Source organism: Strix aluco, chromosome 4, assembly GCF_031877795.1.
Source record: "Strix aluco isolate bStrAlu1 chromosome 4, bStrAlu1.hap1, whole genome shotgun sequence".
Classification (NCBI taxonomy): Eukaryota; Metazoa; Chordata; class Aves; order Strigiformes; family Strigidae; genus Strix; species Strix aluco.
Window position 1 is genome coordinate 89,225,219 of NC_133934.1, and position 27,070 is coordinate 89,252,288.

A 27,070-nucleotide genomic window follows, 5' to 3' on the forward strand; every position below is an offset into this window, starting at 1 on the left:
AGAAGTAGCTCAGGAAATGTTTTTACAGCCGAGAGGACACACCAGGTACATAAAGTCCCCGCTCCAAAGAACGGACAGCCTCATTGCTAATTTCTTTCTCTGCTTTTTAAGAAACCTGCCTCCCTATTTGAAGTTGTCTGACAAGCCCAATCACCTTTTGTCTGACAAGTCCAATCACCTTTTTGAGAACTCAAAAAAAGCCTGGCAAGTTATATATCAGGCAAAGTTTTGTATTATTTATACATTATGATCACATTTTCTATTTCAATTTTCAAGTACCTTCTACCTCTAGGAGACTAAAAAGTTAACAATTTTATTTATAAATGAGGACAGTGAAAAAGCAGAACAGTCATTTCTGTTTCATACACAAAGAATACTATGGTTCAAGGAAGGCCAAACTACTTGACTGGGGCCACAGAGTAAGTCAACAGTAGAGCTAGGAATAGATGAGAGCTGTCCCAGTTCCCAGTCTTTTGCTTTAGTTGTAAGACCACAGAACTGCAGAGGTGAACCCAGGCTGAGAACATAGCCAACTGGCCATTAGACAAAAAAAGCAGATCATTTAAAGAGCTCCTCTGTATAAGGATTTGACTGTTGGACCTCACGAGGTAGCACACTGAAATAAGTGATTTCACTTTGGAAAGCAGGAGATTGATTAGCAGGTATCATAGCTTTGCACTGACAGCTTCAGAGAACTTCCAAGATATGTAGTCCACCAGACAAACATACACATGTATGTATGCAGTAGATGAAGGTTACACACGTGTAGTGTGTAGTGTGCCATGGGCAACTTTACATAGTATAAAGTTACTTTATACCAGAAAAAGCAGCAGTTTTTAGTACAGAGCTTAACACCAAAAGGAAATGGAATTGCTGCACCATTTTCCAAGGTGATTTCTTTGCCGTTATTTGGATACAGGCAGTGCGGAGACAGACATACTAAACATTACTTGCAACAAGAAGATGCAAAACATGGTGCAGCTCAAGTTTGCAGCAGTTAAATCTTGGTATGGCAATCACTGCAGCAAACATTCGGCCCAACAGTAAAACTTTGTCTCTGATGGAAACTGTCCTCTGTAAAGAACACTTCCAGCAAACTAATTGGAAAAGTGCCACCCATTCATCAAAACTGGATCTGTTTATAGGAATATAGCTTTTCAAAGTTATACACCTATATCATGGACTTGAACTGAATGTCTCATCTCAGATGAGATGCCTAAACAGGTATGTTCTTCTGGCATCTACTGGCTTCAATAAATTCTTCTAAGAGAATACTCCAATAGGAAGTTAGAAGTCTAATTAATTTCAGAAATTTCAAATGCATGGTAGTACCTCAATTGAAACACAACAGTAATTTGGGGGGTTTTTTTGAGGTAGATCTGTACAAATAATATGTCTAAGTAAAATACTTGTATCCAAAGCCAATCCTTTTGTGGATATACTCAATGAGTATATCCACAAAACTCCCAGACAGTTTGGATCAGAGATTCCCAAACTGTGGATAAGGAGTCCTAAAGCTTCCTGCAACAGTATGCAATATACTTTTATCTTGCAGAAGATATAAAACAGCAAAAAAGGCTATATGCCTCCACAGAGACAGATTATAAGGCTCACACAAGATACTATGTTCTAAATTGGTGCAAATCATCTGATTTACAGTAACTATCCGTGCACTCTTTACCCACAGCAAGCGTAAAACAATTTGAATTAGGAACACCACAGTTATTTGGAAAGTAAATTTCCCAAGATTTGTTATATACTGCAGAGCTGCTAAGACCCATTGCTTTTAATAAAGCTTTACTCCACAAGGCCCAATTTGTCTGCAACAAAGAAGGAACATCTCTGCTAGGTCTGAAAACTGCAGGAGAGATAGCAGACGGTTCAGACACAAGACTCAGGCTTATTGCCAAATTGATCGTGGTAGGTTGGCTGATAAAATCTTAATGCTTAATACTTAAATACCATGGAAGAAAGAACTGGTTTGTAAACTCCCAAGAGGGGAGTTAACCAATGACAGAGCTTTTCAGTCAGACCGCACCACCTTGCACTAAGCTTTAGCATACTCAGTACTAGTTAGCAGTGTAGGGCCAAAAGAAACTACAGCCATACCCCAGTATCTACCAAGGATGCACTCCCAAAACGTGTAACATTTAGCAGTTTGACAGAGGATACCTACTTTTCCCATAAGAATTAGTGTAATAAACAGATGATATATGCAGGGACTTCAGAAAGACTTTAAATACACCGAGATAGTACATATGAGGTAGAGCATCACAGAATAGTTGAGGTTGGGAGGGACCTCTGGAGATCATCTACCCCAACCCCCTGCTCAAACAGGGTCCCTTAGAACAGGCTACCCAGGACCATGTTCAGACTAGATATAAGGAAGAAATTTTTTACAATGAGGGTGGTGAAACACTAGTGGAACGGGTTGCCCAGAGACGTGGTAGATACACCATCCCTGGAAACATTCAAGGTTGGAAAGGACTCTTGAGTAACCTGATCTAGTTGAAGATGTCCCTGCTCATTGCAGGAGGGTTGGACTAGATGACCTTTAAAGGCCCCTTCCAACCCAAACTGTTCTAATGACTCTACATTTAGATGGCTTTTGAATATCTCCAAGGTGGGAGAGTCCACAATCTCTCATGGCCAGCCATTCCAGTGCTTGGTCACCCTCACAGTGAAAAAGTGTTCCCTTATGTTCAGTTGTGTTTCAGTGTGTCCACTGCCTCCTATCCTGTTGCTGGGCACCACTGAAAAGAGGCTGGCTCCATGTTCTCTACACCCTTCCCTCAGGCATTTGTACACACTGATTAAGATCCCCCAGTCCTTCTCCTCTCCAGGCTGGACAGTCCCAGTTCTCTCAGCCTGCCCTCACAGGAGAGATGCACCAGTCCTTTAATCATCTTCATGGCCCTTTGCTGGACTCTTTCCAGTATCTCCATGTCTCTTATATTAGGGAGCCCAGAACTGGACACTGTACTCCAGGTGTGGCCTCACCAGTGCTGAATAAAGGGGAAGGATCACCCCCCTCAACCTACTGACAACAGGATGGAGAAGGTGGTCAGGGTCACCGATTCATCAAACAGAAGAAATCAGGATCTGAGTTGTCCAACAAAGGAGATGTTGGCATTTCGTAATGGATCACATCACAAAAGATTTAATCACCATCAGATTTTATTGCTATCACTTTCCTTGAGTAATTTAATGGAAAAGGACAGAAAAGTGAGGTGATGATAGCAATTAATAGTGCACTGTATTAAATGATCAGCAACAGAATTCTGAAGTGCTGGGTTAAGAAGCAACAGATACAGCAAGGCATTGCTGTACTTTGGTAACCGAGTCTAGCTCTCTCACTACGATCAGAGTGCCACTTAACGGCAAACATTTGAGATCACATACAATCTATCTAGAAGTAGCTCAGTGCTCAAACATGTGGCAACACAGATCAGCCGTGCTGAACGTCTTGCAAAGAGGAAAGCTTTTCATACTATTTAAAACAGACTCGGTCCTTTCCAGAGCTCGCTGCCCTTCACTGTAGGGTGATGGTAAATCTGCCCTACACACAGCCTTATCTGTGAAGTGTGAAGCACATTAGCCTGAGCAGCACTCCAAATGCTAATTACCACTGCTCCCCCACACTTGCCGTTTCACTGAGGGGGGGGGGCGGGGGGGGGAAGTACATTAACCAGATCGAAGAGAAAGGAAAGATGAAGGGGGAATAAGAAAAATTAAAAAATAAAAATGTGAATTGGGCAGATGGACCGTGAAGTCAAGAGGTACAAGATCATTAGGGTATAAACAGCCTTCCTGAGGCAGAAAGCAAGGAAAGCTTCCCTTGGAATATCACAGAGTAGCTGAGGGGAAAGGCGTTAATAGGTTTAAATGCTCTCTGTTGTTTGGCGGGGTGCGTGCAAGAAATGTTTTGCGATCTGGGCTTCGCGCAGCCCGCCGGAGCGCGGGGAGGGGATAGGGCCGGCCCCGGCGGGAATGGCGGCGGCCCCGCTGGGCCCGCGGCGCCATGGCCGGGCCTGCAGCGCCCCCCGGCGGCCGCGGCCCGCCCAGCGCCGCCCGTCGCCCCCCCGGGCCCCGCGCTGCCCCCTCACCCCCCGGGCCCCGCCTTGGCCTCGCCGGCGGCAGGTTTGCTTTCTGCACGTCGCTGCAGGAGGGGGCACAGTGCATCAACGCCAGTGATGATGACGCATCTTCCTTACAGAATAAAAAGCCCTTTTCGATATCTAATATCGCTTACAGGATCTTGTATCAGCTGTGCTTTTTACTCATTTACTCCGTTGACTGACTTAGATAGTTTAAAAAGTTAACTTTGACAGCAGATAACATAAACGGATTCAGGTTACACACAGATACCAGCCTCTGCCTTGGGTATCTTTCAGGAATCTCCTGGTTAACCTCCTTTTCAGACCACAAAACTTTCTCTTGTCTCAAATACTGAGACTGCCACACTACACCCGAAACCAGCGTTTGTGGTTCTATACCCCTTGTTACCCACACATACACCTCTTCAATTTAGTTACATACATGATGGACTTGTAAAATTGTCCCTTTATTTGTAGAAGGCCATACTGCAACACTGTTCAGAAACATTTTACTGTCCCCTTCAGGGGCTGTCATAAGTATTTTACTGGAATATTTATATAGCACAGTGCTTCCAACACCCCTCCTTTCAGGAGGGAAGTAAATACACAGTACAAGCTAGAAAACAAAGTCACTATGATGCAATCTGGTGAAATAATGGATCATGCTAGAAAGACACTGACTCTGGAGAGCTTTCCATCCCTTATGCGCTCATTATCAGAAGGCAAGCAGACAGAGTCTCCAATTCATAGATCCCAGGAAACAAGAGCACAGTAGTCATGACAACACGGTTTATTTATTTATTGCAAAGCACTTGATTTAACTAGGAAACCAGAAATCAGCAGCAGAGCAACAACAAGAAGATAGTACTGAATGGCATTTAATAGTAAAAGAACTTCAGAGATCTATTGGTTTCATGGGGTATTTGTAATCAGTCCTGCAACTACACGATCTTTACAGTAATTCTGGTTGGTCTATGTTGGTAGACAGCAGCTTCTAAGGAAGACTCCTGTTACTCAGCTCCACTAATACACAAAGCCACATAATCCCGATGTCTCTTTCAGGAGCAGTTTTTCCCACCTCTTCTCCCAAGCAGTCTCTAGTTTCAGTTGTGCTCTCAATACCCCTCCTATTTTGCTACTCTTAATGTCATTGTAAATTTTAAAAGTACATGCTGAGCTCAGACTTTAAAAGAACTCACAGTATCTACTGTACCACTGCTTAAGAAAATCAGCTCAACTGTTACGGCTTTTTCCCCACACCAGCAAAGTAGGCATATCCAGAGCACATACTTCTCCCAGACCACACAACGAGCCACAGAAGTGGAATATTAATACTGACATTTTTCATCATCATTCAAACCAGCAGGCCTGCAGGCAGAAGCAAACACTTTCAATTACAAGAACTTGGTTTGCAAAAATAGTCACATTAAAAAAAACCCTTCTGATTACACAATTCAAAGACACTCCAAAATCCAAGACTGTTCCTAGCAAACTGATGAGATAAGATGATCTCCAGTGTTTTACATTCCAGAATATGGTCTCCAGGCTCATGCAACCATCAGCTCAGGCTAGTGACCAGAATTCTTACTCCAACAATGCATTGTCGTTACATGCTGACAGGACATTACTTACAAAAAGGGGGGAGGAGGAAAAAACAACCCCACAAGATTATATCCTCTGTGTATATATATATTAATTACAATATCTTCCACATTTATTTCCTTCTGGCTTTGATAGGAGTTGCAAATGGAAACCTGCCTTTCACTTACCTCTATGCACTGCGATTGCCAGCACAGACTATATGAAATGGCAGAACAAAAGATTACAACTTAATGAGAAAACTATAACAGAAGGCCCAACAAGAAGGGATGGAGCAGCAAACTCCATCTACTTGGTTCATATTCCCATACAGTATAAATGCTGCATCAGCATCTTACTCTTAAAGGGAAAATATAAAACACATTTATGTTTCCCAGAGACATGTCATAGCATTTTAACAGTAAGTTGCTAATAAGAATCTCAGCATTCTCTGGGTTAAGCTGTCCACAATGATTATGAGTGATTGTTTTAAAAGTCACTGAACTGGAGACAAAGCTCAAAATGTATCCTCACTTACAGCAATGTTAGCAGCTTCTATTGAAAAGAAAGCAACACTTACTTTGTTGCATATATACAATGTCTGCAACATTTACACAGTGGGAAAAGTCCATTCCCTGTACAAATCCAGGGCATGTCATTGCAAACAAGGTTTTTAATTAAAATTGGCGTTTTTGAGCCTCCTACTGACTGACAGCATCTCACTGCCTCCTCCTCAGATGGCTAAACCGGCTTCCAAGAGAGATAGTGGAAATAAACAAAATCACTAGAATACCTAACTTTGACAAGTCTCTGCTGGGGACAATTTCAATAACAGGATGCTGCAGAGAGAGATAAGGAGAGAATAGATGACTGCTTAGGAAGTCTTCCCTAATGAAGGCTCAAAACATCACAAACAAGACAGTAGAGGAGGCATTTTATTCCTAAACCTGGATTTATTCCTAATCCCAGGATGATCAAGCAGGGCAATTTTAATCAGAAACCATATTGTTAAAGAGAATGCAGAACAATGTCTGCACCTCAGTGGGTGCAGCTTTCTTTGACTGCAAAGGTAGGCTTAGAGGCTGGCTAGACCTCTGGCTGGGAGGTTGGCTAAGCTGTCAGCATTGACAAAGCTTTATCCCTCACAGAAAACGGGCAGACATAGGCTCTCAAGTCAGATAGATAGATAGCTAAAGAAGACTTTCTTGGTCAGAACATTTTCCCCAATTTAATGCAAAGAGTTTATATTGACTACTAGTACTGTACCTTCAGGAGGCTCTTCCCGCAGATGAGGAGGCAATTCTTCACTTGCTGTCTCAGTTTCATCTTCCACCATCTGTGTTTCTAAGCTAGGTCCCTGCAGAACAGAACAGCAAGAGGAGGTAAATTGAAGAAAGTTCAGAGAGGAACCACAGAAATAATTGCCGGATTAGATAATATGCCAGACAGCAAGGACACAAGGAGCTCACTTTATCTGATGAGGAAGAAAGCTGCTGGGACATTTGTTTGCAGTCGAATTACTTACATGAGGGAGGAAGGAAAAAAAAAAAAACGAGGGTAAAAATAAGACTCTTCAAGCTAGCAAGCAAAGTTACAAGGGTCTGAGCAGACTGAAAACCAGGAACTGAACGGTGAAGCACAGTTTCTAAATCACTATTTCTAAAACACAGAATGCAATAATAAATTCAAATCTCCATTTATCAAGGGTGGCAGCAGATTTGCCATCGCTTGGAATTTTCAGGAAAAAAAAAATTCCAATCTTTGATTTGTCTTACCAAGACTAGATTCTGAAATGTCTGTGGCCTGTTCAATACAGAAGGAGATCAACACGGGTTATACTAATGGTCCGACACCTTATTTTTCAAAGGAAGACAAAGCAAGCTGGTTTACAACCTTCTAACACATCCAGGTCCACGGACCATGTCGTTTTCCCACACGTGCCCCTATACATGCATTTGTGCCTGCATGTGTAACATGCTAAACTAACCACTCCTGAAAAACTAACCGACTGCCCTCCAAGTTTTACATTTTCACTTCCCAGCCTTCACGATCTCGGAATGAGCCTGCAAGGTTGCTGCTGGAAGGATGTGAGCAATTAGCACATTTGTAGACTTAGAGAGTATTCACTTGTATTTAAGGCTGCTGAACCCACTTTGCACACACACAATATTTTCATGATTTGTGGAGCTATAAAAGTGTAGTTGCTTTTTCAGTTTCAATCTATAGAAGAAAAAAAAATACCACTGTGCTCCCTCCCCCTCCTTTTTTTTAAAGTAATGGCAGAGTAAACACTAGGCATAGCTACAGAGCTCCTTAAAAAAAAAAACACAAACCCATTTTCTTCTTTTGTAATGCTAGTACAGTCAAGAGTGGAATCAGAAACTTAGCAGTCATGAGGAAACAAAGCACTTGAAACAGGAATGAGTTTGTAGTCTGAATTATCTGAAAACATGTATTAAATATGCAGCTGGAAGGTTACAGAAGCCAGCTTAAACACTGGTTCATCAACAGCTTGCAAGATTTTATTATTTGAACTCAGGAAGAAGAAGGGCTCACAGCATTAAACCTGCAGTATTTATTTTTCCTACTTTCCAAACCCTGTGACTGCAAGGTTACCCCCAACAGCATTGCATAGCTTCTCTGTTTCTTTATTTTGCACATTATAAAGACCAACACACTTTTAAAATTTCTTCCTTTGCACGAGTAACTTACATTTTCATCCATTCCCCATTTTTTCAACAAAATGGACATGAAAACAAGAAGTACCATCACACTGTTTTCAAGAGTGTGATAGCAAGGAAAAACAAACCACACAGGTGAACTGTGCAAGTCTATTGTGTTAGTGTCCCCGTCACAACCTTGATTTCTGCCATTCATGACTATACAAGCTCTACCTAAGCTATTTACCTATTTCTCATCATTTAAAAACACCTGGTATCGATACTGCTCAGCTTTGGTCAATGAACAGTTCAAACACTAAGTCATGCCTTGTAGTAGCCATCATGGAAAGGAGAAAAAAATATTTTTACCACAGGGCACAGATGAGAAAGTAGTAAGTTGCCTGACTTAGTCCAATTTAAAAAAATCAAACCCAGGAGTCAGTTTTGAACACTGAGGTCTAACCATCTCCTCACTTCACCTAAATAATGTGATCTAGATTTTAAGAACGTGTAAACAATTCTGGACAGGAACAACAAATTGACTAAGTTTCTACATCAACGACAGGCAATATGTTTACATATATTTTCTTCCTACCCATTAAAGCTACAGAGAGAGAAAGGAGAAGACAAGGCTACGTTAAGTATACCAGATCAGAACATTTATTTTCATATAAGATGTAGACATGTAGGACATGAGATACCAATATTTGTCTTGCAAACGTTCTGAACCACAACTATAAACACTCCTCAATCAGAAGTGGTCTCAAATCCAAACCCTTTGCCCGTACTTTCCAGTATGCAACACCAAAATTACTTTAAAAACACAAAAAAAAAAGTAACATAACCCTCCTGCACAAGGCAAAGCTTAAGTCCTTACTAACTATATGCTGCCCAAGGAGACAATCCGGCTTCCAGGGAGTAAGAAAAAGCTAGTAAGAAAAACATTATCTTTCCTTCTTCAAAATAGTCAGTAGTCTCACTTTGCTACTATGAGATAAAACCGCTCAATGGCTTCTCCCAAAAACAGTCCATGATAGTGATGCTCCTTCGGGTTAGTGTTGCAATCTACATAAATACAAAGAGGATACAAAATGCTATCCTTTTTCCTTATGCATGAACTCAGTGTTCACTAGCAATACAACTCTCCAGCATGGTGGTTACCATTGACAATACTTACTCTGAAATAAAGGTTTATTTTAGTTGAAGGTCAACCTTAGCCCTAAGCTAGTATTAACAAGTCCGGTTGTGAGGAAAACAGAGCCCACTACAGATCACCATGAAGTCTGTGGCTGATGTTTGCCACCACCTACTTCCCTCCAGTTCAAAACTTTAACGCTTGTTACTGGAATTCCACAGAAGAAAAATACACAATTCAAGATTACTACTTCTACAGAACATTCTTAATATCTAACAGAAATGGCCAGAATTTTTGAAATTTTTTTTCACTACTCAAAAACAATCAGAACACTGCATATTTTGAATGGTATTTGATATGCATTTCCTGTATTTTTTGGAGAATCTTCCCAAAAAACTGATTTACAATTTTTTAAATTTCAAAATTTAATGTTAAAAATTGAAAACACAGCGTAGACTGAAGCATGACTTGACATGTAATCCCAAACTTAACTTTTCCAAGAATTGCTTTGCATGAAACCTTGAAATCTTGAGATTTCCTAGTTTATCAAATGAAGTTAGAAATGTTTTCTATAGAATAATGCAAGTTCTTATCTCATTGATAATACAGGGAGCTTCTAGGAGAAGCAGTCTCGTAAACACCTGTGTTTATCAGACTTCAGCATAGCAGTTTACTCATTGAGACCAGTGAATAAGTGTACACAGTGTTGGTACTGAATTTCACTAACTAATTAAAATGTAAAACAGCTAACAGTATATGAGATCCTAGGTTCTTGAATCCGTATCTAGAAGTAATACTTAAGGCTGAAACACTGGCAGGTGTTACTAACAACATTACAACGTCTTTACAATGGCTTTGTATCTTATGTTAGCACATCCACTGCTGTTTTAGTTTTATCTGCTGAGTTCAATTCACCAGGTCTATCGCAAGCTTGATAATCGATACTTAAGATATCTGCAGTTCTGGCAGTAATCTACAGCAATCAAACATTCCAGGAAATTGTCTTCTAAGAAAATTTGTAACTAAGTTATAAAGTTGTGGGTCTCAACTTTTTTTTTTTTTCTTTACACTATTATTTCAGGAATGAGGCATCAGTTAAGTTTTTTGATTCTTGAGGATCCTTGACAGACGAACTGGGGAATGGGATGCACACAACTGTGTAAGTTACTGGCTTGCAGATAAGCAGCCATGCGGTATCCAGCAATTCTATAATAATCCTCTTGAGCTGCAGCCATGGCAGAAGTAACACACACAGATGTTGCTTTTGCTTTGATGTTCCCTCTAGGAGCATCTAGGATGCAGGAAGATGGATCAACAGTTCAGAAACATCAGGAGATTATTAAATGTACAATATTCTTTCAATTATTTAGGGTTTTTATAGCCTTTTTAATTGAGAGTGTGGTTCCATTCCTCACTAGAGCCACTGGAGAAGCAGAGATTTAAGCAGGTACAGGAACAGTTAGGTTATGGCGCGGAGCCTAGAACACGTAACTAAGAAAAACCTCTTGGCTCTCCAGATGCAGTCCCTGCTCTCACAAAGCAAGCACATCATACAATTCCTTTCAGCAATTGACGAGTTTCTGACTATAACCACTATTTAGTGGTAATTTTTATATGTCATATTTTAAAACAAGACCTAAGTTGATGAGAAACAACCCAACTCAGGCAGAGGCAACACCCACCCTTTCAAACTGAAGTTATGGATGTGGCAATTTCAACACAGCTCACTCTGACCCTCCCAACAGTTTTGATGAACTACAAGGAAGCTGAAAAGCTTTGTATAAACACAGCAAATTATAAAGATCAAGAGAAAAAACCTACAGGGATTCTCACAGAAACTGCCCGAGGAACATATTATCCCATGTCCTGATCATACTGTATGTCTACTGACCTTACAGTGCAGTTTAACTCAAATAGTATGGGCTGCTGTGACCCAGTAAATTAGAGTTTGTTTGCTGTCTTATACTGTATTTCATAGAAGGCTATGTATTTATGGACAGAGAGGACTGCCAGTACTGAACTAAACAAGCGTGACAAATCACCTACAAGCATTTCAGACTACACCTCATGCTTTTCCATGCGATACAATGCTTTTGAGAATAATTCTGACCAGAACTTCAGTGATATGCTTGTATTTTCAGTATATTTAAAGACTGTATATTTTACAATTGCTGTGATACATTTATGCATGACAGAAAGAAGGTTCCTATCCAGTGAGGGTCAGTATTTTCCACAAGGTACCGAGTTATGTTTATGACACTGAAACAAAGAGCTGCATTTATTGCATTTGTATTAACAAATTATTTCAGCATGGTCAATCATAAAAACAGCCTTTACTATCTCAGTCTCAGCAGAGTATTAAGTATTCAAAAAACTCACACAGTGTAGGAGCAATCCCAACACTAGGCAACCATTATCGGCCTATTTTGTACATAAGTTAACAGCAACACGAGACTGTCACTGCAAATGCCCCAACAGGTAAGTCAACACTGGAAATAGCTAAGCTTTCTAAAAGTCCCTACAGACCATCTTGAAACAACCAAAAAACCCTACTCTTCACAACCACCATCACTCCACTTTTGTACTTAAGATTATATACTGTAATTAAAGTAATGCTAAACTGAAGTAGAGTTTGTCAATTGACTGTTCACTGAACCAGGATTAGGCTAATGAATAGCAAAAAATAAAACCCCAAAGCAAAGGCCAACAATAGCGACAAAGCAGAGGGAAGGGAATCAAAAAAAGAACCCATTCTGTGAAAAATTATTACTGAAATGGAATGATTTTGGGGCAAATAACTTCAAGTTTCCTTCAGTTTATGACTACTAATAGGAAGACACTTCACTGCTGTTCCCAACCAAGGAGAGCACATATCTTACAATTCTGTTCCTTACTGCCATTCCTACTCAACGCTTAGAAACATAGTATTCTTAAAAAAATCCCACACAAGCAAAACCAAAAGAAAACCCACATTAATACTCTTCTCCATTATACTGAATGCTATCAGCAATCATTTTCTGCTTGCAGAACCGAAGCTGGAGGAATATAAAGCCCACAGTCATGACTTCAGCAGCAGTTTAGTGTCTTGGTTCTGACACTACCCTTTGGAAGCTATTCTAAAATCAGGTGCTTTAGCTACTACTTTCCCTTTGCATTTTCAAGTGAAAAAGGTATTTATTTCCTGACCTAGACCTTCGTATTTCCATTCTTGCTCCTGAGCACTTTACTCCAGTTTTTTCCTTTCTGACGTTCATCTTCGCATTCATTTCCATTCTGGACTTGAGCCTAGAAACTCACTTCTTTCACTGTTCAGAACTGCCTCATTCCTCATAAAGCCTCTCCTTAAGAGCCCACAAGGTCAGACCTACTTCATTCTATGCAAATCTACAACTGCCAGCCTAAATCACATGTCCTCTGTCTGGCCCAACACTGACTGTCAGACCTGGTATTCTATGTAGGCACAATTCCAATAAAGCAATTTAGCAGAAGAAAATGAGTGGCAGCACAGGCTTCACCCCTTGACATCTGTGGTTTCACTTGTAAGCTTTCCCAGCACAGGTTCAACAAATTTTTTTATATAGCATCAAATACATCTCAACTGATAATTACAAAGGGTAGATGCACCCCTAAGGAACTACAATACTCAGCGGGTCTGTGGGAAGAAAGAAGTGAACTAATCCCCAAGCATAGGGCAGTTTGTTAAGTGTTCTGGGAAACTACAATCATATTTTTTAAGTATCTTGGTGAAAGCATTGACTATTTTTGTATTATGTTTAAAGAATGCCTATTGCATGCCCACAAGACTAAAAACCACACAGTTCTCTGCACATTTGCATACTTTGCCCCTTCCTAAAACCACAAAAACCCCAGCTCTTCTCATCCTATGTTCACTTTCTCCAAACGGGTGAGAGATGATACATATGACTGGGCTGAATGTGTGCAAATGCCAAAGGGCTTGTCAGATCCAGTAATAACGAGGCTGACCACCAGGCTTTCCAATGACGTCATTAATGACAGTGTTAACTTGGGATCTCTCCTCTATCCAATCATTGTTATGAAGTTTCTCAGAACTTATCTTCAATATTTCATGTTTAATCAAATGAAATTATTCCATCTTCCATATCTGAAAGTGACTTGTTGCTCAGAATGTTCTTTCTGCTTCTACACAATTACATAAAGCCTCAATTCCTACAGAAAACAAGGAAATTGTTTGTTTAAAAAAAATTATTTTAAACAAGCAGACACTGGGTAGGTAGTCCAATATGACGACTCCTTTTCCAGGGAGCTGAGGGTCTACAGGTATGTAACTTCAGCTAGCACGTGAAGTACCCAGCCATCTCCTTATACACTACTGCTCAGATAAAGACGCTCAGACATGGAAACAAGTTTAAAATTATCACCATAGCTTTGTTAGGCAGGTATCTGTTGCAGCTGCAGCATTTACTTCAGCAATGAATTTTCAGCATATTGGGGAATTAAGACTTTCAATTTAAATTTTATAAATGTAATAGAAGCATTCCACTGAATCTGCCATCGTTACTGACTACACACCCACACCTTAGGGGTTTCCAAAGTTGGCTGGATTTTTCCTGCAGAGTGAAAAAAATTGATCTGCAACCATAAACTTTTTTTTTTTTTTTTTTTCTTTCCTGTAGGTTTAAGAAAGCCTCTTGATGGATGCTTTGCTTTTAATTTTGCAAAACAAGGTTTGCTCATAATGAGAGCTTCTGTGCCAGGTTTCAGCCCAAGGGGAATTCGAGTTGCAGTTATAAATCCCCTAGAACACTAAAGGAAAGTACAGAAATAGAAATGCTGAGGATGACAGTAGTGTAAAATTATAGCACTTTGTTCAAAGTACACTGTAAGAAAGAACGAGAAAAGCTGCTTAGACTACTTGCATTTGGACAAACACATTAGGGAAGCTACAATTTTAACACTTGATTTTGTCTTGACAACATGACTGGAGGAGAGGGGCAACAAGAGCAAGTTCTAATGTTGCAAATTCTAAATCAAGTCTGAGTTCTGTTGTTAGCAGCAGAAGAGTCAAATCCTATTAACTACAGCAATAAAACAACTTTGTACTGTGAGTAATCCTAATTAGGGTTTACTTGGCATAAATAACTTTTCAACAGCACTAATGACACCACAATCTATTCTCCATTCAGCAAGCCAGTAAACAGTCTGGGTTACACTTTTCATATTCACACATTATATGGGGCAGATAACACCATTTATAGAGCAAAAAGCCAGTACAGTCTGCTCAGTGGTAGTGCAGACAGTTCAGGATTTTGAACTAATTATTGTATTGAATTTTGTCTTTATCGACCACTTATTTTCCATCTGAATTTTACCTACTAAATCAATGTTAGCACAGAAAGAAAGAGTGTTTTTCCAAAAACAAACCAAACCACACTTGATTTGACCATGTACTGACCTGTCCCAAAGAGAACGCTCCTCAGTCCGAGCAGGTTAACCAGCGTAATTATCAAAAGGATACCACGCAGCAGTGTAAAGGCTGAAAAGGGACCCTGAAAGAGGCTGCTATCAATTCTAGTTTAAACTACTACCTCCACAAGGAAGGCTATGCCTTGTCCAGAACACTGTTTATATTCAAAAACTAATTATGCTGAAGTGCATTTGTTTGTAAAAAAGAAGTCACATGAAGGCAAACTCTCACTGCACAGCGCAACTCAAACATTAGCAATTGTTAAAGTTGGGGGCAGGATAATATATAGGAAAAACAGCCATTAGAGAAACACCTAACAGACTCTGAAACAGAAAGGAGTATAACACAGAATAATGCAGGATGGAAGCATGACCCTGCATCACAGCAAACCAATCTGAAAGCAATTAAATAATTACCAACAATACCTCAAAAATATCAATTATCAATCAACTATTGATAACTGACCATTCACTGATTTAGGTAATTTCAGTGGGAAGCAGCCTTCCTACACCCTGTCATTCACTGCCTGTCAACAAAGACTTCAGAGGAAAAAAAAAATAAATAAATAAAAATCACTCAGCCAAGCAGGTGAACCAAAAGCAAGCAATAATAAGACTTAATGACCTCCAGTTTTATTGCACTTTCTACATAACTACAATTAAGAAACATAGTATAAATGTATTTTCTCTAGCCCGGTGCTTGACAGGTGGATTTAATGATTAATGCCAGTTTCACTCAGACTAAAGAAATGATATAATGCACTCTGCAGAAAGAAGTACCACTCTAGAAAGCTGCAGACAGCATGAGAAATTTGTCTGAAATAAAAATGAGAAGCCCTTTGCTTAATAGTATCGGCCTATGATTTTCTTAACCATGCTAGAGACTTAAAAAGTAGTACCCTTTTCATTATCCTCAGTAGGGTCATGATTTAAAAATGCAAAACAAAAAAAACAAACCAAACAAACCCCCACCAACCAAAACCAAACACTCATGGAAGGATGCATTAAGCAGTATTCTATAACAGTGGTTTCATATGGCCTACTTGAATTACCTGACTTCCATGCATTTATTTCCTTAAAAATACACAACTACTGTTTTAGCTTTAATGAGTTGAAATTTAACTAATTTTTTCAAGGGCTCTTACAGCTAGAACATAGTAATTTCTACAATAAAACTTTAATTCAAAGTAGATAATGATGTGTCCAGCTTGAAGAATATGATCATTCCCCCCCAAAAGAGAGTCACAAGAGGCATCACTGGAACAGTTTGAACCACAAATTGTCTTGCCAAAATCTTAACTTCATTTTTTTAAATTAGACAAAAATATAATAATACACGTGAAGTTAAAAAGTTGTTCCAAAAGCTCCAAAAGTAATTTTAAATGATAGAAATTGAGGTTAAAGCATTTTACTCAATCCACAACTTATTTCTGTTTCCTTATTTCATTAGGAGTTTCAAAATGCATTTTCTGCAAAGCATCAAACATTTCTGAATTAGCTGTGAGATTGCAATATGATTTATCACACAAATTTTAAACTGATTTTGTCAATGGCTAGGTAGTTAAGTATTTCCTTCCTTACAAATGAACTCCTGAACTCAGATCAGAGCTCTTTTAGATCAGTGTTGCTTGTTGTTCTATGCATTTATTGTTGTAGCATTTTAAAGGAGAAATATTTCAAATAAAATATTTACTTTACTCTGCAGAACAAACACTACATCTTCTGGTACTATCATGCTCTCCAAATTCACACCTAGCCTGCATGCCTTAAACTTGACAGCCAGAAGCACTGCCAGCTTTTATTTCAGGCTTCATAGAGATCTCATTTTCTTCCAAACTAACTGTGAGAAGTGTAAGATTGATCACAACTTGCTGCATACAAGATTGCAACCAGAGTTACTTCACTCAGCAACTAAACAGCCATCGGATAGAGAAAACACTTGATCACTATGAATGCAAGCAACACAACTTAGAAGTAAAAATTCATTCTGGTAGCAACAGTTTTTGGTAATAGCTGCCTTTAACTTTTGAGGATCTGCAAGGTGCACAAGCTCTTCTCCACAATGATTTTTTTAGATTGAAAGGAATTGCCCAAGAATTGCACTAAACCTTAGGCAGCGTTAAGATCGTAAGATTTGCTAACACAAGCACAAGCCACTTCCGTGACTTCCAATAAGTTCAGCCAGCAACAACATTTCTTTTGAAGAAATTGCTTAAGAGCTCTACTGCTGCCCTCACCAATGTAAGCATGTCCCTTGCCCAGATCTCTGAAGGCATGTAACCTCTTCCCACCTCTCTGAAATTCAGCTCGAACACTGGGAAAAGAAAACCACCAGAAAGTTTGTAAGGTAGCTCACCAATAAAGAAAACCGGATGTGACCAATCATAGGCAAATATTTGTCAGAATTATCTACAGAATATACAATCCATGTTCCCTCTTAACTCTATCACTTACATTCACTCTCCTCCTGCTTCTTATAACAAATGTAGGACCAGAAGCCAGGAAATAAAAAAAATAAAGATGACTATATACTCCACAGAAAGAAATACCTTTTGTCTCTTCTTTTTATAAGCTGTTCCTTTCCCAAGTACTTTTCATATCAACTGTCAAGAGCCCTGCTAAACAGGATCAGAGACATGTAGAAAAAAAGTTACATATATATCAAGTTTTGACACGACAATCCATGACATCCTTCGAAACCAGAGCTGTCTGTAAATACAAGCAAGAGAAATATTTACTTAGGCTTTCCATAACTTTTGATGCTTCATCTTCAAAATACCTTGCCTTTTTCTGATCTCTAGGATTCATCTGCCAACATCAAGTATCGGAAGCAGTCAGAAAAACAGAACAACTACAGGCAGTAAGTTCACATTCATTCTCTTAAATATAGCTACTAGTTTCTCAAAGGAAAATGTCACATTTGTGACACCTGTCTTATCCCAAAATACATACCTTAAACGTGAGCACATGCCAAGGCACCATCAGCTCTCATTCTACTTCGGAGAATCACTTCAATTCAATAAAAAGGGGAGCAGCTAATTAACTGAAATCACATCTTGAGCTTGCTTTCCCAAACAAGAACTTCAATACAACCTGACACTCTCAATGCCCTTCATTCGTCTGATTTTGGATTTAAGTTAGAGCACTGACAGCAGCAGTCACTGCAGCAGCAACTGTACCAGGCAGCCAACAGGGACCATACTAATGCCCCAATTCATTCACTGGTTGAAGATAAGGCACAAAGAAGTTCTGTTTGCAAGGACACAAGCACATTTCCAGTGCTACCTAAGACCTGAGAAATCCAGCGTTTAGCCACAACAGAAGAATGCTGGAAACACACTACACTGTGGGACAGCAATTGGTGGCTGACAGTGTGATGGACGGGTGGGGATTTGGTCACTTCCCCTCAATTCTCCACAGCCCTAACGAATGAAACTGCCCTCCCCACCTGACAGACCTGTCAGCCAGGCTCCTAAAGCAGCCTGAAAAGGTGTACTTCCTTGCCATCAAGATAATCTGCCCCGAAGGAAGCAAATGTTCTTGGTGTATTCAAAACATATCACTTATTTATTCCTACACATAGGAATGGTCCACTTTCAAGCCGATTGCCTCATTCCTGTCCTGTAGTGAAAGAAATAGCAGCTTTAATCAGTTTTATATTTTGCATAGCCTAAAAGTGCCCAGAGATACCATCTTTCAGCACTGCCACTGCTTGAAAGAGATGGAAATAGAAGCAAAGTACATGTAGAGACTATCTTGAATCCAATCCAACTTCCAACACCTCAAGCTTTAAAGCATGACTTTGTCACATTACTTTATTTCACTCTACCTTTTTAATAGGATACTTATGTTATTTGACTTTAAAATAACATACATCAAGCTTTAGTTTCCTCAGCAACATTTTTTTGCCATTAGTGATGGATCCTGAAAGCATCACTTCCACAGCAGAACTCCCCTGATGTTACCACTTACTTCACCTGCTTCTTCCCTCCCATAAGTAGGCAGACCATCTCTATACGCACTAGCATTAACTTGTTTTACTCTGATGGCTTTGCCTTCTCAGCAACCGGTTAACCAGCATCAGTGAGGCTCAAAACCAGTACTGTTAAAAACACATACACTCAAATGTATTTCCCAAGACATATAGGGGAGAAATAGGTAAGATGTCTTTTCAAAAAGCTTGCTTCTCATGTATTCCCTGCAATGATCAACAACTTAAACTTTGTTTTAAAGTCACACTGAGCTATTTGTGAGCAGGTGCCTAAACGGGATTCAGATCCAACTCCCACACCACAAACACACCTCCCTCCCCCTTGCTTCTCCCTTCCTCCACTACTTTTAAGGGGTAAAAATCTGCACACTTTGATGCATTCCACTTGTTAATTAAAAATGTAATTATCCCTGCCCCTGGCTTAAGACTTTAAATCATGCATCTGCAATGATCTTACACAGAGGAAACTGAGGCAACTGCTACAGCCAAAGGTAGCATATATGGGAAGAAATATACAGTGAAAGAAACTGTCAGAGAGAAAGCTGTGAACCCTTCTATACTGAAGAGCTCTACACAGTGCTTACATGATAAAGGATTGGTTAAAAAAGAAGAAAATACTCTCCCCAAAACCCCATACATTTTCCTTGCAATCAGAAGAGGAATCCACTCACATCCTGCTGTATTTTGAGTGAGCCCATCTAAAATAGCCACAAGCTCTCCCCACTCTAGTGGGGCAAAAGAGGAATTCAGCAGAAGTAATAGGCTTAGCAAGAATAATCAGCTGTTTACTCTGCATGCAACAAACCAGAAGCTGAAGGAAATCTTTTCAGTTTTGGCCTCAAGCTGGATGTACTGTTCAGCCAGCACTGAGGTTTTTGTTTTGCAGTATAAGTCAACAACTCACCCACTTACCAATAACTGCCTCATACATACTTTTTGTTATCCCACACTATCTGAACTAACAAGCATTCAGAGAGAAAGAACAAAAAAATTACTCTTTACTATCAGGCTTTGAACAAACGCAAAACAGAAAAACAACACTCCAAAGAAGAAAACATTCTTTTTATATATATATTTATTTCATGTACTTGGATGTTGGTCCCTCTTCTTTCATCGTTCAGCTGTGCAGACACAGATAGTTGAGAGATGATCGTTAACCTGAGTGACTAACACACATGCACTGCCCAGACCCCAAAACCTGCACAAGCTGGGGAACTTCTAACACATACTTACTTGACTCAGAGGCTCAGAGGAAGGCCTGAGCCAAGTTTCTCCATCACGACAGGTACAGAGCATAGCTACATGCAGTTTCTGCCTCAAAGAGCTTACAATCTAGCTGAGCAGTAATTTTATTTCTTTTTTCACTGTTAGACAAATTCAGGAGACAGAGGATTCCTGGTGTGCCTCCTGACTAACGAGAGGGAACTGTTTCAGAAGTCATACACCTGCAAATTAAAGAGACACGACAAGAACGTAACGGGAAGAAAAACAATACCACAGCCCTGCTGACTCCTAACCAACACAACCGAAGACACAACCTCTCAACTGAGAGTTAGTGTATTACTACTATTACAGCCCAGCCAGCCTCAGTGCCCAAGCTACCAGCCGGCTTGGGAAAGCCTGTTTCTATCATAATAGTTTTCCACAGCAAACTAAGGAGAAAGGCGACAGTCTCCTCCATGCTCTCGGAAGGGCCTGGAAAAGAAGCAGCCAGGGGAGCGCCGGAGCTCCTCCCGGTAGCATACATACCAAAAGCACGAAACCCCTCGGCTGCCGGGGGAGCGAAGCTGCCTACACGATGCTGTGCATAAGGGAAGCAGCACGGGGAAAGTAGGACAATTCCTCTGCACATACACGAGCCCAGAAGGGGAGCGGGCGCGGGCAGCTTGCCCCGGCTCCCACACCGCTCCCTTCCCGTCGCGGCGCCGCAGGGAACGATCCTGGTTTTAATGGAGCGAAGGGGGGAAATCTTTCTCGGGAGACGGTTCCAAGAAGCGGCACCGCATCCCTCACGAAGTCAGAAGCTTCTGGAAGTTGTACTTCGATACGAGAGCGAACGGCCACCACCTCCCGCCGCTGGTCACCGCCTCGGGCCCAGCCCCGTTACACCGCCCCGGCCCCTGCCCCTCACCCCCAGCTACCGGGCGCCGCCGCGGCCCAGCCGATCCCCGCCGGCGGGACACCCCCCCCCGGTGACAGCCGCCAGCATCACCTTCATGCCGCCTCTCCCGGAGCACCGCCCGGCGGGGTTGGAAGGAAGGAGGGCGGGCGACCGCCGGCTACGTGCCCGTCTCCCCCGGCGCTGGGGCTCCGGCTCCTCCTGCCCGATGTAAACACACACCGGCGGGAGGAGGGGGGGGTGGGGTGGGCCGAGGGGGGCAGCGCCATGGCAACCCCGGCCGGAAGAGGAAGCGTGGGGGTCAGGGGCCGCCATCTTGGCGGGGGCAGCTGCCGGCCCGGCGCTTTCTCTCGGCGGTAAATCCAAGAGCTGAGACCTTGTCCTGCTAGGGGAGGCGGCGGCAGATTGCGGCGGATTTTCAGTAATGCTCCGAGAGATTCAGAGCCGAGAAGTTCCGAGGAAGCCAGGCCACCGGGCAGCCTGCGCCAAGAAACCCTACCAGCCACACTAGTAAAAAACGCTTCCTGATGTTTGATGTTCAGGTGGTTTACAAACTATAACATAGTCACCACTTCAAATTTCCATTGTACACCTGATGGGAATGCAGCAAAGGGAGATGAATTGACCCAGCCATACTCCAACAAGTGTCTGGCCAAGATGAGGAGCCTGTTCTCTGTCCTCGCTGTACACTTGCCATCGCTTAATCAATTCCAGTCAAGTGCTGAGTGACTAGGAGGGACTGGGGCTTTCTGGCCCTCTTCTCACGTTATCCTCGGCTAATGTAGCATGTCTCCAACCTGCAGGATGGGGCTGCGCCTGCTGCTGCTGCTACAAGTGAGGCTGTGCTGTTCGGTCGCAAAGATAGAATCTGGAAACAGTCTTTGGCATGTAAAGTTTTTACGTATTGCTTTAAAACTATCATCAGGCACAATCACGTGCGTAGATAGAAGGGTGTTTCCTGCTAAGGAATGGTTTGATGCAATGAGTGAAGCCAGACAAAGCAAAACAAAAAGAAGGGTGGTTTGAAGTAATAGCAAAACAAAAAGAAGGGTGGTTTGAAGTAATGATTCTTGGAATTGGGAGATAAACCAACAGTAAGCAGATGATGGTGATGAGAGTTCAATTTAGTGTTATTCCACAGGTGAATGCAGAGTTAATATGTTGAGAACATAACTACAACTTGACAAGTGGTTGAATCCAAAAGAAGAAAGATTGCTTTTGTTCCTTTTTTTTACCCCTTGACTGAGAAACTGCAATTTTTTCTCTAAAGAATGTGCCCTCAGCAGCCATGTGCTAAATCATTCTTCAGTACAGTGGGCCGTATTTAGTCAGAAACCATAAAAGGAAAAATGTGCTAGCTTAAAGGCTAGAAATGCCTTCTCTCCGTGCACAGTGGAAGAAAAGTTAATTTTTTTTGTTTCTTACTGTCTCTTCTAATCTGCAGAATCTCCTTGGAGAGTAGAGGTAGAGTGGTACCCTAAGACTAGTTTTCATTTTTCATTAAATAGGAAGCTCTTGAAGGACACCAAACAGAGTCATTTCCTCACCCCACACGGGCTGACAACTACAGAGACCCTTTTCCTTTGCTTCTCACAACACAGCAGTGCCTTAAATCATTTCCTGGATCACTTCTCAGAGGAGGTAACCTTCAACCCTTTCCTGGCACAGATTTTTACAGCAGAATTTACAATTTCTTCTGCACATATACACATACTTCTCTTCAAGCATGTGGATCTTCTCAAAAGACCAGTAGTGGAAACCAGTGAATTCAGGGAAGGTTTCACAGACCACACTAATTTCTACAGACGTGCACATATATAGTTGTGTGCATACATAAGCACACATAAGTGTGAGATAATCACCCTATGTATTATATATATTAACTGTAATAACATAACCAAAATATAAATCCTCTCCTCAACACACTATATAACAGAATTTATATCAAATAATCTTGTCAATAGTATTAGTAGAATTAGATGATTGTACTAGATTTTTAATTGCATAATAGAAGTCCATATTTATGTTCTAGTCAGATATGGTGTGTAGAAAGAAGTTCATATCATGTTTGTGTTGAGTTTAACATGTAAATTATAGCCCTAGTCCTAATAAAACAATATTGCCTAAACTATCAAGGGTTAAAGAGTAAATTACCTTTTCGTTCATCAAGGTAAAATGAGTCATTCTATTGAAGTTCAAAATAATGCAGCTTTCTACATTGAAAATTCAAAATTTCAGATGAACATAACATGATTTCTCAGGAAGTTCTTAAGCCCCTAAAATAAAATATGTGCGATCTTTTAAACAACATCAGGTTGTCATGTTTGTGATGTCTGTAGAACATTCAAAGAAGGTTCCAGCTGAAAAAATCAGAATATTCTGGATGATAGACAAATCTATGCTAGGCACAGAAAGTCCTTTATTCCTGAAACTATTTCAGCAGCTACCAAAAATATTCCCTATCAAAAAATTACACAACACAGGCTACATACACACTAGCAGACAGTGTGGCTCACAGGGTATGACTTTGATCAGTGAAATGGTGCTGAGGACGCTATGTCCTTATTATACATATTTCAGGGGGTGATTGGTTTGAACAAGCTCTAATACTTTAGACTGAATGCCCGTTAACGACTGTAACAACTATGCACCTGGAATAAGTTTTTCCAATTTAGTTTCACCCAAAAGGATTTAATCCAGTTAACACACTCCAAGCCTGCTCTGGTGAGATTCATCCCAAAAGTGTGTCTTTATCAAAGCAAAAAGGCTAGTGTAGATGTTTCCATGGTTAAACTCTACTGTTTGTAAATTAAAAGTGATGTCTTTATAATGCAGAAATTCCCTTCCCAGCTTTCCTGAAGAACAGACCACTCTAGGAGATTTACCTACCCACAATTTTCAGTGAAGGCTGAGGACCTCAAACATCTTAAATGACTAAAGCATGGTTCACTTATGATTTTCTTCAAGGTGTTGAAACAAGTGAAAAAATATTTTGACCTTCAGATTTGGTCACAGTACATTCCTAAACAACTTTTTACAAGAAAAAGAAATACAGCTTCATAAAAGTTATTGTGGTTTGAGCTCAGGGGGCAACTGAGCACCACGCAGCCACTCACTTCCCCCTTCCCCCGCCAGCGCTGGAAAGCGGAAAGTAAGCAAAGATGCTGCTCACTCCCCTCTTCCCCTCCAGCACTGAGAAGGAGGAAAGCAAAAGACCCAGGAGCTTGAGCTAAGGACAAGGAGGGATGATCTCATCCTTTAAGGCACAGGCAAAAGACAGATTCGTTAGGGGAAGGAAAAAAAAGAACATAAATTTAATACAGACACTAACAACAACACCACTTAACAGAGAGAGTAGGGCCATGAGAAGTGTTACCATATCTTAAAAACACCTTCCCCCATCCCTCCCTTCTTTCTGGGCTCAGCTTTGCTCCCAATATCTCTACCTCCTCCCTCTCAGTGGCACAGGGGGCAGGGATGGGGGGTGCAATCAGTCCTGCTGCTTCTTCCTCCTCGGGTTGGGGGGGGAGACTTCTGTCATTCCTCCCCTGTTCCAGCACGGTCCCCCTCTCTCTCACAGGAGACAGTCCTCCACAAACCAGCTCCAACATGAGTCACTCCCATGGGCATATGGGTCCCCCCCACATGTTGCAGTCCTCCCAGCACTCAACTACAACAGCAGGACCTTCTTCCCATGGGGTCCCAGACTCAGGTGCAGTCACCTGTCCCGGCATGGGGCCCCATAGGCTGCAGACCAATGTCTGCTCCCCCATGGTGTCGGGGGGGCGGCCCTGCCGTCTCACCACGGGGTACAGGGGAGTCTCTGCTCCAGCACACCTCCCCCCGCTTCTTCTCCTTTCTTCCAGTGACTTTGGTGTTCACACAGATGTTCTCCTCACAACTCCTACAACTCCTCCCAGGTTCCCCTTCTTAAATACGTCATCACAGAGGCGCAGCGAATCGGCTTGGCCTTGGCCAGAGGCGGGTCCAACTTGGAGCCGAGGGAGCTTTGAGAAGCTTCTCACAGGGGCCGTTGCTGTAGCCCCCTCCCCTGCTACCAAAATCTCCCGCCACTCCCTCAGACCAGGACAGTTATCATTCTTTGTGTGTGTGTGTGTGTGATACTTGGGCATAATTTTTGCTGTGTAGGCTAGAAAGCACACTCCTCAGATACAGCATAACATAATGGCATCTCCCTGTCACACATGTTAACTTCAGGAGATGAGATTTCAGCACCTTTTTCCTATGCTGATGACCAGACACTGGCTTGGAGATAAGAGTCTGATCAACAACTGAGATTCCAAAACTCACCCCTACAATGACAGAGCTTTCCCTTACGTGTATTTTAACATACGGAGATAATTAGTGATCATTGTAAAGCATTCAGGTGGACTGAAGCATTAAAATAGAGATAATTGATACCAAATTAGATTGCTGCGAGGTTCTATTTCACGTTTCCATACTAGCCACCTGAGTGCAGGTGGCTGGCACCATAAACCAGAATTGCCTGTCTTGTTACCCCTGTTTACCTCCACGCTCTTTTCATTCCTAGTTTCCTATGTCACGTACTTGCCCTGTGTGACATTTGAACAGCCTTCACATTGCCTGCTGTTAAAAAGGATAATGCAGCAGCAAAGAAATGCAAGTACCATGTGATATAAGACAGGAAAACGATAAACAGTAATAATTCATTGTAACAGGTAGTCACGATATGGTGGCAGTAGTTGGCTCATGTGCTAAAGGGTCCTGGTAGAAAGGAAGTTATTTCCAGACAATGAAGCTGCTGATTAGTAATGACTGTAGCATTTACAACTCCTACAGACCTCTCTGTTCCAGATCAAAACATTCTCCCTTACCTTGACAAAATAAATTGGCCACTGGCCTTATCAAGCATCCCAAGAACACCCAGAAAACCAATTAGCACAACTTTGCAAAAATGTAAGCAGTAACCTTTCCTCATGCTTCATCTTGATGAAGGACTTGTGTATTGAGGTCAATACCCTGAATCTGTGGTTTTTATAGGCTTATATAGCTGTCAGTACAGCAGCATTTGATTCTCTCTCTCCCAACTTCACCCTTACAACATCCCTGGAAGGTGGGGAGGTACTTGCTGCATTGGGTAGCTGGATATTGGAGAACACTCCAACTCAGCAGAGAATTCATAAAATTCCCTCTGAGAATGAAGTTCAGATTTCTGAAGGCATAAAGGTGACTAAACACCACCATACATTGGAATCTGAATGAGGTATCAGATGCCACAGAAAACATTTGTGCCAGAGCACAGAGCATCACATAGTCTCCTACATCCTGGACTGGTAACAGCCTGATTCAGGAACTGACTCCTTTTAAATACTTGTCCCCCTTAAAACATCAATAAATCCTAATGGTATAACAAGAAAAGCATAGACAATCTTGTGATTCAGCCATGTCACTGGAGGCCATGATTCATAGCTGTAGAAAGGAGCATTCAGATGTCCACAGGTCTCTACCTGCCCTCTCCTGAGAGGAGCCCATGGCACTCAAGGTGAAGAATTTGGTATGCCAAAAGCTCACATGCAATAAGGGTTTTTCCTCTGTGCAGATTTCAGTGTTTCACATGGCATTTTAGTGTTAGGTGCGAGGTGTACAGGTATGTTTAAAAGCAAAAGAATGTCTCGGTGTTGCATGAAGTAAAGGCAAGCCATCGTTTCCCCTGGGCAGAAGAAAGTCTTTTTTATCAGGAAAGGAGAGGTATCAAGAAGGGGAATGGAATCAAGTGTAGCGAAGTGACCAGCGTATTCTTGAATGCCTGTTTAGGGGATGGTAACACTAGGAGATTTATTAATAGTTTCTGAAATTAGTTATAGCTGGATTTTATATTTTATTGTCTAGCTTCATGCATATGACTTCTGGGTTTTTCAGATGGGAAGGAAGAGATTTTGACATTTCTAAATAATCTCTTACACTCCTCATGTTTAAAGCAGATTTGGTGACTGTAGACTATTAAAAATGGATACTTACAACAGTACTGCTGCACAAATTAATGCAAGCAACAGCAAGATTTGA

General features: G+C 41.3%; 1 protein-coding gene across 3 annotated transcripts in view; it reads right to left on the minus strand.

Moving 5' to 3' along the window:
• The window catches only part of LOC141923269 (transmembrane protein 263-like), a 247,878-nt gene that overhangs the window by 188,068 nt on the left and 32,740 nt on the right, over positions 1 to 27,070 (minus strand). Inside the window, exons 1-2 of one of the 3 annotated variants that reach the window (XM_074824119.1) lie at positions 21,119 to 21,255; positions 6,942 to 7,032 (exon numbers count right to left, since the gene is read on the minus strand). In XM_074824119.1, coding sequence (XP_074680220.1) covers positions 6,942 to 7,032; positions 21,119 to 21,124 — 97 coding nt within the window. In that variant the 5' untranslated portion in view covers positions 21,125 to 21,255. Of the gene's footprint in view, positions 1 to 6,941; positions 7,033 to 20,655; positions 20,973 to 21,118; positions 21,256 to 27,070 lie in introns of those variants that run through there. The other 2 variants (XM_074824120.1, XM_074824118.1) reach the window with 2 other exon arrangements.